The following is a 15095-nucleotide window of genomic DNA, read 5'->3' as shown; positions in this document are numbered from 1 at the left end:
CTTGAGTCCTGGTGAAACTCCCTTCTGTTGAGCCTGGGGCCCACAGGCCAGCTGATCTCCAGCTGCTCTTTTCTAGCAGTTACCTGTCTGGCAGTTAATGTTTATAGTCACTAAAATTTGTGCATTTTCTTCCCTCATTTTTTATTGGGAAGCCTTAGTGGAGTTTTAGCCCATAAGCTGACATCCTAAAAAAAGCTGGGAGTTATCTTTCCTTCAGACTCCACTTTGCTCAAGATTAGGTAAAGTCAGTGTGCCCTAGGGGTGGCCCCCTGGAGAAGACCTCAACCAGCCAAAGATAGGACTCCACAAACTTTCCAGGCAACCTGTGCCAGTGCTTGGCCATTCCCACAGTGACAAAGTGCTCTCTGATGTTCAAAGGGATCCTCTTGTGTGTCACTTTGTGCCCACTGCCTTTGCTCCTGACACTGGGCACCCAGGTCCTTTCCCCAGTTAGTTCACTTCATCCACACATCTGTCCATCTGATACCCCTCGCTGGGATTTCCAGCTGAAATCAGGGTCTTCACTCCTGGTGGCAAAACAACTGCAGTGGCAGATGATCAGCAGAAAGCAGTTTGCAGCTTAAGAAGCAAGTCCCTTCCTTAGGGCAAAATGCTTCACTTTTCCCAACTCCCAGTCCTCTCCTTGCTTTTACAGCCTTGGAGGAAAAAGACCTTCTGTATTGAAATCGTGATTTAACTGATGACTTGATCCCCTCCTGATTTTCCTCCCTGCCTGGCACCACACACTGGTGGGCAGACAGCAAAAAATTCCTGCAGGTGCCAGAGAAGAAGCTGCTTCCCAGGATGGAGCATTTCACAGCCACTGGGAATGTGCTTGGAGGGAAAAAAAAAAAAGTGCAGTGCTTAATAATGCATGCCTGTTTAAATGGATCCTCAAACATAGTGGCAAACCCTGTCCAAACCCCAGCACCAGAAGAAACTGAGCAGGGCAGGTGAAGCAGCATTTTCTTCAGGCTGTGAGGTCAGGCTTCACTCAGGATCTGTTCCTTTGAACTATTTATAGTCTGAATTTGGGTTGCTATTTTATTCATTTTGCATAAACTTTCCAAGTCTACCTGGGGAAAGCTGTCAATTAGTGGTTCACCTCACTTCCAAATGTTCACTGTTCACAGCAGTCTGAGTCAGAATGAAGACAAACATGGAAAAACCTGATAAACAGACATTGAATTATTTGGATCTTTCTGAAACAACACACAATACAAAAGTATCCAGAAGACAAAACAGAAAATTAATGAGGCATGCACTTATCTGTCCCAAGCCCTGAAAAAACCAGCAGCTTCAGTGCCATAGCTGGAATCTCTCCAGGCTGAAGATGGAGGTATCCACAGGGAGGGTGCCATGAGGCAGCAGCAGCAATGCTATGGGAAGGACACTCAGGGCTGGCTGTGGGATGGAGTTTCAGCAGTCAAACCCTTGCAATTTCCCAGAAGAGCAGCCTAAGGAGAAAATACTGCAAAGGAGAGCTTGCAAATTGTTTGGACTATTTGGTTCGTGCCCCACACATGGCTGTGGGCAGGACAAACTGGAAATTTACTGGAAATTATATGACCCAGCATCAACATCTGAACTTGCTGGAAGGCAACATGTAGCGCTGGTGTGGCTGTTTGAACTCCCCACTCCTCCCTTGAAGTTAGCCTCAAGTTTGTCACCAGGAACACTGGGTGAGGTTGTAGGAAGCAAGAAATAAATCCTTCCAAATCTTAGGTGAGGCAGAGAATGGAGCAAAATGTGGGAAAGCAAAACCATGAAAAGGAGAAAAGGAATGAAACCAGGTGTGGAAACCATTTCCATTCATCAGGATGGTGATATGGCCACAAACCAAACATTTTAATAATGCTCTGCTGTGTGTCTCCTTTGAGAGAGAATGGATTTTCTCCTTGGAAGGGCATTGCTCCTCTTAAACTTCCAGAAATAAATGGTTTCAAAAAAAGGCAAAACGCTTTTGCAAAGTTGAAAAGTGTGGTGTTTCTATCTCATTATCTCCTTGGATAGTTAAATACCCATAGGCTTTCCTGGGTTCCGGTACTCTTTAATAATTTTCCAGTGAGTTCATTCAATTTCAGCCACAATGAATCAATCCAGCAGATCCACACTGTTGTGAGAACTCTGAAAAGGATCAATGCTATGTAAAGTCTGCTCAGCTAAAGAAAAAAACAGCACCAATTACAGGAGAGAACAGCAGTCAAATGAGTGCAGAAACTGTGTTAAATATTTCCTATGCCTGCTTTTCTCTTGCTTTCAGAGAGGAAATGAGAATATTATAAGCTCCAGGACACTGATTTTCCTCTTAGGAAGTGGTAGAACAAAGTGTTTTGTTAAAAAACATTTTTTGCCATGTGAAATAATTCCAAATAAATTTTAAATGTAAATGATTTGAAATTTTTCAACTCAGAAATGCTGGTTTTCCTTTTTGTAAAAAGTCATGTTACTGTAAAGTTGAAATTCAAGAAAAACTACCAGACCCCAAAATTCCTTAAGAGTAAAAAAATCAGTGATTGACATAAAACCACCATGAATAGTTCACTGAGTGGCATTAATGACCTTTTCTGCATCCAATCTTCAAGCTGTGAGTTCACCAAACACTTGACTTTTAACTTGATTGGTGTTTCTTCAACCACACTAATACAGAAAATCATGATGATTTCTTTACTTCCATCCTAAGAGATCTATTGCTATTAAACTTAGGTTTATCCAATCTACCTGCAAATGATGCTTATTTTTGTATACAAATTACTGTCAACCTCTACATACCAGCAAGATAAACTAAATCCAAAGAATGAAAATGATGCATTCCAGAAGGATATAACTAGTGTCTATACAAAAACACTTCCTTTAAACAAATATTAAGAGGTTAACTCATTTTAAAATGACAGTTTGGAAATAGCTATGTTGAAATATGAACAACCACATAAAAAAATCCCAATTCTCCCTGGATTAGTTAAATAAATTATCTTCTCCAGAGCACACCATCTAATAGTAATGCAAGAATGAGAAGAGAGTATAAAGAGCACTCTGAACAACACCAAACATTCCTGTACATATTTACTAGATCTCTTATCTATGAAACAGATTGACATTTCCATATCCAAGTTACAAGTTTCTAATAAAATACAAAACATCAAGAGAATTTGTTCATTTCTTTGCAGAGAAAAGTGCTGTTGCAGTCACAGAGAAATATGAACATTTATTGAACACCTAAGGCCACAGAAGTGACAATTTCAGCTGCTGTCAGAATAATCTACCACACACAATACAACTCCTTGCTGCAAACAAGAGCATCAACCGAGCAGCTTAAGAAGGGGTTTGCAGAGCTTCATCTTGGACCCCATTTGATGTCTTTTACACCGTGAAATTGCCTTTTCAGAGCATGGTTGTCTGCCCACTCAGCATTTAGAAACGAGTCGTCCTCCTCCTCCTCCAGTTTCTGTGGCAGAGAGAGGAGGGAGGCAGTGAGGGACGCAGCCTGAGCTCTGTCAGAGCAGCCCAGCTCTCGGGCCCCAAAGGAACACTTACCTTCAGCTCCTCCTGCTTCCTGTAGTAGTACAGCATCATCTCTTTTTGCTCTTCGTGACTGATCACAGGCTCCCGCCCCGGAGCTCCTTGTCCTTTCTGGAAGGGAAATTGTAAATGTTGCTGATGGCCTTTGTGATACAGAGGAGAAGCTGCTATACAAAGACAACAAAAATCTTTCTTCAGACAACTGGATTGCTCAAATTTAATATGGTTCCTCAGGACAGGAAAATAAATGCAGAGTAACTGTGGCTGCATTCACAGAATGGTTTGGGTTGGAAGGGACCTTGAAAATCATTTAATTCCACCCCCACTGCCACAGGCAGGGACACCTTCCACTAGACCAGGTTGTTCCAAGCCCTGTCCAGCCTGGCCTTGAACACTTCCAGGCATGAGGCAGCCACAGCTTCTCTGGGCAACCTGTGCCAGGGCCTGACCACCCCCACAGGGAAGTGAGGGTTATCTTTTCAAGTGAGGTTTATTTTTTTCATCTCTCTAGCTGAATCATGCTGTCAATTTTGTGGACATCAATGGAAGATGCAAACAGGATTGAGTCTATTTTTCTTAAATTTACACTCTAAAAGGCATAATAAATCTGTTTTAAGGTCACTCTTGGTATCTTAGGATGGGCCCACATCTTTAGCTCCCCTACTAATACAGACACAGGACGGCATAGGATTCAGTAATGCAGGGAAGTAAGGGAGTTACAAACCACTACAAAGAAAAGGAAATTTCTTATCCAGGCAACTGTGCTCCTGGAAGAAACAATGGACACAGCAGAAAACACCTGCTGTCAGCAACTGCAAACACAGCGTCGTGCATGGAGATGGTGGATACTCTCAAGAACAAACAGGGTCTGAGGCTGTTTAGGCAGAGAGGAACCCCTGTACTGCTCTTGCTCTTTGAGCAAGTCCATCAGCTAATTAAACAGACAACACTCCTGGGAGCCTACACTTCAGCAGCCACTGAGATGCCATGCCATTTTGAAGTGACCCTGGAGAGGAAAGAAAAAGCAAATCTGGTCTTCTAAGTGATGAACACATAAATCACCTGACTTACCTCTCAGGGATGCACTGCAGAACCCACCGCAGGTGCCAAGACTTGCCATAAGAGTTTTCAGTTTGTATTTCATCTATTCTTTAAATACCTCTTTGTTGTGCTTCACAAAGATACTATGGAGCAAGAAATAGCAACTACAGTACATAACTGACAGGCTAAAGGATAAACCTCAGAGTATAATCCATTCAAACCTTAAAACAGATGTACAGTTTTAAGATGCTCAAGCTGGAACTAATCTAATCCATTTTGTACTCCTACGGATAGTTCTCTTCCACAGAGAACTGACAACCATGTAGAGCCATCTCCCAGCAATACTCACTTTCTGGATCTTGACAATGATGGTTGTTTTCTCATTTTTGCCTACATAGTCAGATAGCAACTTTGTTTCTTCCAGCTGCTTTCCTGCCCACCATAACTGTGCTTCCGATTCTTTTATAACTTCAGTTCCAGCCTGTGACAAAATAAACAAGGTGAAGAGTCGGGGGATGTTGTTTCTTGCTTTTTTTTTCAAAACCAGATTTTTTTTCTGAGGGAAAAAAAAATATCTTTCTGTAATTCCCAACATGAAATGTAATTTTACATTCTACTTCTACATCCTTCTCCTCATACTCATCTATGTTTTTTTATTTATATTCCATTCAATCTTGATCTAATATAAACACTTTGGGCAACAAATTCTCCACACTGGAGGTAAAAACAACCTTCATAACAATAACAAAATAATAAGATTAAGTAAATAAATATTTAATTATTTAATAATAATTGAATTATTCAATAATAAATAAACAAAACAATAAGATGAAGAACAGCATAGCCCATGTTTAACCCAGGACTACATATAATAGGAATACATTACTGCATACATGAGTTCCTGACAAGTCTTCTTTATCTTCGAACTCCATCCTAACTGGATCATGTGGAGGCAATCCCATTGGATACACAATCATCACAGCCCCTCGGAGCTGCTCCAATGCGTCTTTCACCATCTCCATGTTAACACACACATTGGCCTGAACTTGTTTCTGAAACACAGACAGGGATCATTGGCAATACAAGCAAACCTGCAGAAAGACTTTGCTTTGTGGCCAGTTCAAAGGTTAAGTGATGGGAGATCTGAAGAGCTAACAGGCTGCACAAAGGTATTACGAGTGCAAATTTTCTCACTGGAATACTGACTTGGGAGTACATCTCTCACTTTTGGCCCCTCTGTTTAGCCTGCTTACATGGGGTGGGAGAGGAAACAAACAAGGGAAGTCACTAAACTGTGCAGAACACAACTGCCTGTGGAACACAGGACTCAAACCAGAACACATATGACCACAGATGCCAGACAGGGACGCTTTGGCTCATCACTTGTGACTCATGAACATGATTCAAGCCAGCAAAATTCAAACAAGGGATGGGGAAGAGACTTAAAACTCGAGACAAAAATAGAGCACATGCGAGCAGAAGTATAAAGCTTGGCAAACTGCACAGCTCATGCAGAGATCTGTAAGACCAAGTACTTGAGATCATTGCAAACCCTATGGCAAGAATAAAAGAGGAACATGACACATCTGGAAGACAAGAAATAAAGGTCTTCCCTACAGATTTAACAGTTTCTTAAGTACTAAGGTAAGGGAATGTTGCCTCCTTGTGGATGTTCTTGATCTGGTTAACATGCCACTACAACCTCAAATACACATTTCTTCTTTTTTTTCATTATAAAGTGGTGAACCTAACAAACCACTTCCCAAACTATCCTTAACTCCATTCATAAATGTTACTAAATTTGTGTTTCAAAGTCATACAAAAGCTGAAACACAACACAGAGCACCTACAGATTTGGCAATGTGAATTTGAATGCCTGAGAGCACCGTCCCATCAGGGCAAACCTTGTGCTTGTTTTTGAAAACACATACTCAACAGAACTGAGCATGACTCCAAGTGCTTGTCAAACCAAGGCCCAACCCCTGCCCCATTCCTGGCAGTGTTCAAGGCCAGGCTGGATTGAGCTCTGAGCAACCTGGTCTAGTGGAAGGTATCCCTGCCCATGGCAGTGGGGTGGGACTGGATGAGTTTAAGGTCCCTTCCAAACCAAACCATCTGTGATTCTGTGATCATCTAAGAGATTAGAACATATTTTTCAATTAATTACACATAAAAGTCAAAAGACTTCATTAACTCCAAAAACAGCACAGAATGTGGTTAATTTTTCACCAGAAAGCACGACAAGCATTCACCCAAAGAACACATCAATAGCAAACTGCAAGGATAAAACTGAATGTGATTTAATCGTTCCACATGGGCTTGGCTGTCAGCATTCCCTTGGAGTTTAGTATCTGATTCCTTAACCTGTTGAACCACTTGCCAAAACCTTGAAGAAAATCATTAACCAAAATGTCAGGTTTTATGAGGCTATTCACTTCCTGGAATTTCTCAACAACTGTGAGCCCTTGCACTGAAAAAAGTCTGATTTTTTCAGATGCCAAACTCCACAGCACTTTCTAGGAAAGCCCCACAGACCACTTGAGGAAACTCACCTTTGAGATTAATGCCTTGGCTTCTTCTATTGTCTTCTTTATAACTTGCTGCATTTTTTCATTTGGAGCTAAAAGTAAGAGACATAGTTCATAGCCTACACTTACTGTAAAGAAACCAAGCACACATTCTGTCCAGATTGCACTGTGAGCAAATGAAACAGTATTAAATCATAAAGCAGCAGAAATACCACTAAGCTGCAGCCAATTTACCAGCTAGATCACTCATTCCTGTATTTCTTACTTACTTAAGAAACACGCAGTACTTTTCACAGAGAAAACAAACTTACTTTTCCCAAAGACATGTGACTGGTATTTGCCCCGTTCTTGGAAGTGTTTCAGGCCATATTGGACAGGGCTTGGAGCAGTGTGGTCTAGGGGAAGATGTCTTTGCCCATGGCAGGGGAATGGAAGTGGATGAGCTTAAACATCCTTTCCAACCCAAACTATTCTGTGATTCCATGATCTGGAACTTCATTTGAGACAAAGGTCCTCAGTAGAAAGCAACAACCATAATCCCATACCCTCCACAACAAACCAAGTAAAGCTCCTTCCCTGCTGATCTGTACTGGCAGACATGCTTTAACTGTGCATAACAGTTTGCAGTTTTCTGACTTTTCTAATTAATTAATTCTAATTAAAATCTCAATCTAAGTGAAGACAGTTCTGCAAACATGCTGTACATTTCATATCACATATCTATTTTAATTGCTATAAAAAGCCTGTCCTCAAAAACAAAAATCTAGCTAAAGCATACTCATTCCCATCTTATATCCCATCTGAGTGCATCATTTGATGACATTTGGTTCGTCACTGTTCAATATTCTAACTTTGTCAATATCACAAGGCTGTCCTCCACTTACAAACACATGCTCAGTGAATCTGAGTCCTAGTCAGTGAGAAAAAAGGAGAAATATTAGAAAAAAAAAAATCTGTTGATGTATCTTGGAGTCCCTAGGAAATACCAGTTTTCCAGAGTACATTTACCTATGGGGAGAGTAAACTAAACTGGAACAGTCAAACTTGCTCTTGGTGACTGTTCATGTGCTGAAGAGAGATACTGCTCTTCAGGCTTGTTAATCAGCATTATCCCAGATTCCAACCCAAGACAGAATTCCTGTGTGTGGAACTTACAGTTTGGCTATCCCATTCCAGGTTTAGAGATTTGTTTTCCCCTGCTTTATTATGGTTTGTCTGTGTCTGAAGGGAAGGAAACAAGAATTGACATATGACTTACCAAATCCATTTCTTCGCCCCATTTCATCCTTTCTGAAGATGCTTCCACCACTTGGGACACACTTCTCTGCCCACTCATCCTTCAACTTCAGCTCTTTGATCTGCTCCTCTGTCAGTCCTTGCATATTGTAAGGTAAGGAAATACCATGCTCTGCCAGCTCCTCCATCTCTTTAGAGTGTTTAGAGAACAAGATTAAAAGTCTCTGTTACTATAGTCCATCTACAAAATGGACTATATTGTCCATTGGACTATATAGTCCAATGGACTATAGTCCATTTTGCATGTTGTGAAAGCCTTTTTACACATGCACATAAACCTTGCCCCTAGCTTTTAGTTTTTAAACAGGTAAATATAAGGAATAAATAATAAGGGATATAAACACACATATATAGATTGGGATGGTGTAATTATGTTAAAATTTATAAATTTATAAATTTTGCATACCAGTAAAACAAAATAACAAATGACACTCACAAGGATGCAAACCCTCATGGTATTTAGTGGTCATAAACCTTTTATTTTGGTATTTCCCTGGTCAGATTTTTTAAACTTCAGAGCAGTGTCAGTATGGCCTCAGACACCGCACAAATATTGTGGCTGTTACACAGCAGGTGTGAGTGGGCTGCACACCCAGGTCAGGCACACCTGACAGGAATCTCTGCTCTGACAGCCCCACAGTGGGATGAGAAATGTCTTTTAAAGCTGCCCCAGAAGTGAACTCAGCACTAATTCAGACATGTCGTTAACTCCACTGCATGGCAGGGGATGCTGGTGGTAGCCAGTATCACCTCACACACAGGTTGGGGCACTGCTGGTCACGAAAGAGCACTTCACAGTGCCCTGAAGGACAACTCTGGACAAGGACCTAGAGTAACAGGAAAAAGGGGAAATATCTTCAAACTGCCAGAGGGCAGGGTTAGATGGGATCCTGAGGAAAAGTACTTCCCTGTGAAGGTGGTAAGGCCCTGGCACAGGGCTCCAGAGAAGCCACGGCTGCTCCTGGAAGTGTCTAAGGGCAGGTTGGACGGGGCTTGGAGCAACCTGGGATGGCGGAAGGCGGCCCTGCCCACGGCAGGGGTTGGGACTGCGGGAGCTTTAAGGTCCCTCCCAAACCAAACCATTCCCCGATTCCCTGATTTAAGCAGCCACTACGTGCACTAGCTGCAGGCGCACGCAGCGGGAGAGTTTTCAGCGGGGTGCAGTGCCTTCACTAAAACACCAAAGCCGGGAATTCACACGCGGTTGCGCTGTGCGATCACAGCTCTGTTAAGACCGGAGGCGGCGCTTTCTCGCTGCCTGGGGGCCGTTCCCACCCCCCGCGGCCCCAAGCGGTACCTGAGCAAAGGCGCTGCACCTTCAGCCGCCCGTTGTGGATGCGGGCGGCCAGCGGCGCCAGCTCGGCCAGACGGGTGCTGCCCGGCGCCTCCAGCAGGAACTGGCTCTCGCCGCCGCGCTTGACGTGCAGCCGTACCATGGCCGAGCCTCGGCGGCCCCTCAGCAACGGAGCCGAGTCCCTGGATACCCGCGGCAGGGAGGGAGCACGGGGACCGCCCGCGGCCAGCGCCTCGGGAGGCCCTGAGAGCGGGGGAGGGCCGCTGCCGCCTCCGCCGGTAACACCAGGATCCTTCGGGATCCGCCGGGACGCTCCAGAGCCGCCGCCGCGGCGCCTCCGCCGGTCCCGCCGCCGCTTCCACTTCCGGCCACTCCGTGAGGGGACGGGAGCCGCTTAAAGGGCCCGCGCGCCCCGCCCGCCGTTGGAAACGACAGACCGCCTTCCTAATTGCAGTTAAAGAGTTAAATTGCTTTTGAATTAATTGTTTTCATTAATCATCACCTATATGTATATAAATTATAAATAGTGGACCATTCTAAAATCATTCTCAGCCAGTATTTAGCAAAGTTGTTATAAGTTACTTTTTTGGGGACAGCTTGGGAAAAGCCCTGAAACATTCCGTTTTGGTAAACTAACTCGGATATGTCCAATGAACAAAGCCCGGGAGAGAAAGAGGGACTGGTGAGGTTGGACATCTAGAATGCAGAATTTATGGATTACAAGGACACTGCAGAAACTACCAGATAAAAACTCAGTATATGCACTGGAAATTCCCTAGTAAATGGAAAGATAGAAAAAGATACAGCAGTATGGACTAATTAGCATAAGAAGTAAGAAATCAATAACCAGTAAATGACAGAATACTAATTAATGAAAGATAATGATGTAATTTAGAACCAATGAACGTTAATGCCTTTGCTTACCAAAATGTATACATAAGTGAAAAAGTATCAGTGTCTGTGTGGAGGCTGGAATTTTGTCAGCCACACTGCTCCTGGCCAAGAATAAAGTATTGCCTGACTTGCTGACACTAAAAAGACAGTTGTAGAGGGTTTTACTTATCCTGACAATTTAGGAGGATTTGGTAACACAGGGGCAACAGAGAGAATGACCACCCAGACCAGAAGGGTGGGAATATTTCATGCGTACCTGGGTGTTCCAGGTGAACAGGGACAACGGGACAGGGAACACAGAGAGTCCAGGGACACATGGGGAGGGGGTCTCACCTCCATCCTCTGTGTTTTCAGAGCATCTACTGTTGCTCATTGCTCCTGTCAACACATGGCAGGGCCTTTCTACAGCTCATATATATATATACATATATATATATATACACACACACACACACTGGAATTTTGGAGTATTCCCTGTGGTCCCCACAGTCCTGTGAAGTGCAGAGGTGCCGCACACCAGGTACAGTTCAGACAGATAGTTTTTAATCACTGCAATTAAATATTTGACAACATATTTACCACGTGACTCCCACTAGCAAAAGTTCCCCCCTGAATTTGGTTTGCTAATGTAAGAATATACCAAAACATCAACCACACAGATGTTTGCAGCAACAGCAAGTAAAACAAGGTAACTCACACACCGAAGCACAAGTAGTACCACTGCTGTTCCAAATGTACAACTTGAATGACCTGAACGGAAATAAGCACAATAGAAAACTCACTATCACTCCTCTAGGCAGCTGCAGCTCGTGGCTAACCAGGGGCTGTCCGAAGGAACAGTGGATTATTTCATGGATCATGTTGTGAGAGCATTTGAACATTTAAAAAGCGTGCTGCCCTGGGATATTTCACTACTTTAAATACAATCCAAGCGTGTTGTTTCACCCCCTGGCTGGCAGACTACAAAGTCTGCAACTGGTAAATACTGCTTTGTATCTCAAAAGCCAAGGGGACTTTTTCCAGAGGTTGAGGAAAAGCTTGCTATATCAGCTGTTTCCAATTTGTGGGAAAAAAAAAAAAAAAAAGAAGTACAGTTAAAATAGTAATGAATAAATGGATGATATGGAACAATTATTCTGAATTAGTGCTAGTGAGTGTTTGTCACAATAGGATTTAGTAACTGAAATGTACTGACACAGGAGATTAATTGAATATATTAATATGCGAAGTTTTGTTTCTATTTTGAAAGTAAACTATTTTTGTTGTGCCTCAAATTCAAATATAAGCCTTACAAATATCCATAGCCTCTGTTATAAATTAAACAGCTTCTAAACAATACTTGTCAACATTCAAATCTCAATAAACTTTGGCAGCTCTTTGGTAAATACTTATAAATATCAACTAACAAAACAGTCAAAAGGGAGAGGGGAGGCTACCAGCAGGGAGCCTCTTCTTGTAAAATTCCACAAAGGAGAACAGAAATGAAAGAGCTCCCTAATCAAAAATCTGTGTCCAGGATTGATAGGTTTTAGTGAGACAGTAGCTCACCCTTCTTCTCTTTTTGTCTATTCAAATACTATTACATTGAGATTTTAATAAACTTCAGATCATGTTTTGTGCTCTACCATATATACACATTCAAAATTTATACACAAGCAGAAGTGGCTGTTTATGAGCAGAGTTAAGTTTCAGTGCATTTAACAATTAATTATTGCACACAGAATAATCTCAAATGCCCAATTATTCTACTGGATAAATGTAGCAACAAATACAACCTTTTGTATCTCCGACCGTCTATCTTTCTGTAAAATCATGAGTTGGTGACACCTTGGGAGCCAGGGAGGGGAAGGGATCTGCAGGGGACCTGTTGCTGGTTGCTCTGGATGGAACAGGGGGTGCAGGTGGTTTTCTTGCTGGCATTGTACAGAAGCAATCAGTAGAACTTTTATTCCAGTCACCATCAAAGTTAAAGTCTGAACCAAGGAAAGTCTTTTGCTCAGTTCCCAGCAAACCTGGGAATCCAGCTGATTTCCCGGAGCCGAGTCGCTTAAAATCCGGAACACTCGCAGATGGCTTCAGCTTTGTGTGAAAGCTTTCGTCCTCATCAAACGTCACCCACCCTTTGGGCTGTATGTTTTCTACCTTGAGAGATTTACTTCGCAAGCAAAATGTATTTTCAGCTGCCTCCACAGGAAACACAGGCTTGCTTGTGTTACAGCTGGGGGGGGGCAGAGGAGGGAATGGGTGGGAAGCAGCAGGTCCTACCAGTACCTGTGAGATTATCCCGGACTCCCGTGTTTCTGTCCTAAATGGGTTCCCAGCATTAGGAGTTCTTTCAGTGAATGGATTTGAGCAGCTCAGCCCAGTAATAAATGGATTTGGAGAGCTGTGCTGATGTTCCTGGGATGAGTGAAAGGTTGGAATAGGAGGCATTGCTGGCATGCAATTTACAGTATTCGAATTATCCGCATTTCTTTGCCTTGCTGAAGGCAACTGTATCAACTCCTTTTGGTTTAAGGTTGGAGCAGGTGATGTTCGGACAGACGTCTGCATCTTGGACACGAGCAGCTGAAATGACAGGTCTTCAAAAGGGTCACTGCTGAGCTGGGGTTCGGGGTTAGTGCCATATGTCCCGTTGGGATTCAGCTGCAAAGGAAACAATGTGCTCAGGAATCATGCAACTGGTTCCAGGTTATTCCTACTGCCCCCCTTCTCACTTCTCAGCTGAAACTTCAACCCAGTTTTGTTTTAACTAGAATGGAAACAACAGCCTGAGCCCCCTGTCTAACAAAAAGCCTGTAAATTGTTGAACACCACTCCCCCCCTCCTCGGTGGTTGATGCAGCTGGAACCTACTTCCTGCAGGTCACGATCCCAGCAAAAAACATTAAACGAACATTGGTTAAGAAAATGTTGGGGAAATGCTACTGTATTCTAAGCAAGGGATAGCCCAGCACAACTATGAAATTAAAAGCTCCAGGTTACATTGTTTGGGAGTTTATCATACTGATGTTACAAACAGCATTAAAGCACCACAATGAAAGGAAACATTAGTGTTATTAGTATATGCAGTCAGACATTTCTGTGTAGATAGGCATTCCTAGGCATCTCCAGTACTTCTTTGCATGGAAAGGGACAATCACTGATTTCATAATTAAAATAACAAGTTATCCTTGGAGAAGACTGTTTTCTCCACAGAATTTCTCAGCTTTTAAAACTAAAATATTCCTGGTTTTTTACACTGCTTCAAACAACAATGCAACTTTTTTACCTTGTACAAACTGTCCTAAAAGGTGCAGTATCTACTTTGTTCAGAATGCACACTGATGGAACAGAGTTTGGAGCTTCCCCTTATCAAATGAATTAAGCTTAAGTTAAAACAGCTTCTAAGAATTCAAATATCACAAAAAAATTTTAAGATTTTAACAGATAAACTTAATATACCCAAACAGTTGAATTGACTGTCTATAGTTGAAGTTTTTTTCAGAATAATATTAAAACAAAGGCATTGAGTAACTTCAGGGAAAATGTGAAAAACTGAACTGTAGAAGGAATAGAGATCAAATGCAGCCTGGCACCAACTGGTTAAGTCTTGTGATCATTTAGAAGATCCCAAAGAAACTATGAATCCAAACTGGTCCTTATTCTAAATAAAAATTTGCTTTGAGTAACTCTAGAACCAAGTGTTTTAAAAATTGTAACAGTTTGTTTTGCTTTGGGTCATAGTAAGTTCCTTGAGAAGTTACTTCGGTTGCTTGAGAAATGTGATATATGGGGTTTATTTTGAAAAAAAAATTGGCAGTGCAATAGCATCAGGATTTATTTGCATTAAAGAGAACGTTTATTGCCAACACTGATCTTTTTTTCCCCACACAGACTGCAGTCAGGAGGCTCAACAGTGACTAAGCAACATAGGTGAGGGTCCAATTGTTTCATAAAAGATGATGACACAAAATAGTTGCTCTGGCCCTAATAAATGCAGTTTCATTTTTAAATGCACTATGAAAGGAAAAAGCAAACTATGGTATGACAGTCAATCCATGAATGCAGACGGGTGGTTTTTAACAGGGATGGGACTGCAGATGTATGAAAACAACATTCATACATCTTTTCTGCTTGAATAGATGGAGGCCACATACAAGATTGGTAAATAGTCAGATACCTGTTACCCTGACGGTTGCTCCTGCTTGTGAAAGAGAAACAGACATCAAAGGAAAGAAAATTAGGAAGAAAATCCAAGTAACAAATCAACCTCATGTTAAAAATACTTTCAGAAGTTTTCACAAAGCCATTTTTTGAGCTATGAATACCAACCACAAGGATTTACTACACACTACACTAATTTTTCAATTTCTGTTGTCTTCTACTGTAAGCTCAACCATTAAGAGTCATAAAAGACCAACTCAAGTCCATTCTAATGATATTTCCATACAGACACTCATTGTGCAACTGATTGTGCTGCTTTTTGGAGATGAATTATATGAATCTGAGTAGGGATGGTCTAATTCTAGTCTACTAACATGA

The 15095-nt window shown here is 42.1% G+C and overlaps 2 protein-coding genes across 32 annotated transcripts in view; both read right to left on the bottom strand.

Moving 5' to 3' along the window:
* Window positions 1–1173: 1173 nt before the first annotated feature.
* On the bottom strand, window positions 1174–10971 carry CFAP298 (cilia and flagella associated protein 298). Its single transcript, XM_023945828.2, has 7 exons — window positions 9682–10971; window positions 8347–8514; window positions 7113–7180; window positions 5454–5612; window positions 4910–5041; window positions 3535–3630; window positions 1174–3445 (listed from the first exon to the last, which is right to left on the bottom strand). The coding sequence occupies exons 1-7, from the start codon at window positions 9818–9820 to the stop codon at window positions 3335–3337; spliced, it is 873 nt and encodes a 290-aa protein (XP_023801596.1). The 5' UTR covers window positions 9821–10971; the 3' UTR covers window positions 1174–3334.
* Window positions 10972–11093: 122 nt separating this feature from the next.
* Window positions 11094–15095, bottom strand: part of SYNJ1 (synaptojanin 1) — a 51325-nt gene continuing 47323 nt past the window's right edge. For 19 of the 31 annotated variants that reach the window (XM_023945730.2, XM_023945755.2, XM_023945770.2 and 16 more), the window contains one exon: window positions 11094–13218. In XM_023945730.2, the coding sequence (XP_023801498.1) occupies window positions 12367–13218 (852 nt within the window). In that variant the 3' untranslated portion in view covers window positions 11094–12366. Of the gene's footprint in view, window positions 13219–14733; window positions 14758–15095 lie in introns of all 31 variants that reach the window. The other 12 variants (XM_086883756.1, XM_086883755.1, XM_086883754.1 and 9 more) reach the window with 4 other exon arrangements.

This window comes from Cyanistes caeruleus, chromosome 3 (genome assembly GCF_971803275.1).
Source record: "Cyanistes caeruleus chromosome 3, bCyaCae1.hap1.1, whole genome shotgun sequence".
NCBI classification, from domain to species: domain Eukaryota; kingdom Metazoa; phylum Chordata; class Aves; order Passeriformes; family Paridae; genus Cyanistes; species Cyanistes caeruleus.
This window is presented reverse-complemented; position numbering and strand designations above follow the sequence as displayed.

What these genes read in the sequence shown, in the direction of transcription:
- CFAP298 (XM_023945828.2), bottom strand. Translation starts at nt 9,820, where the DNA reads ATGGTACGGCTGCACGTCAAGCGCGGCGGCGAGAGCCAGTTCCTGCTG. An exon ending in TCATTGTCAAGATCCAGAAA is followed by an intron (nt 3,631 to 4,909) that starts GTGAGTATTGCT and finishes TTTCCCTTCCAG; the next exon opens with AAAGGACAAGGAGCTCCGGG. An exon ending in GGAAGCAGGAGGAGCTGAAG is followed by an intron (nt 3,446 to 3,534) that starts GTAAGTGTTCCT and finishes TCTCTGCCACAG; the next exon opens with AAACTGGAGGAGGAGGAGGA.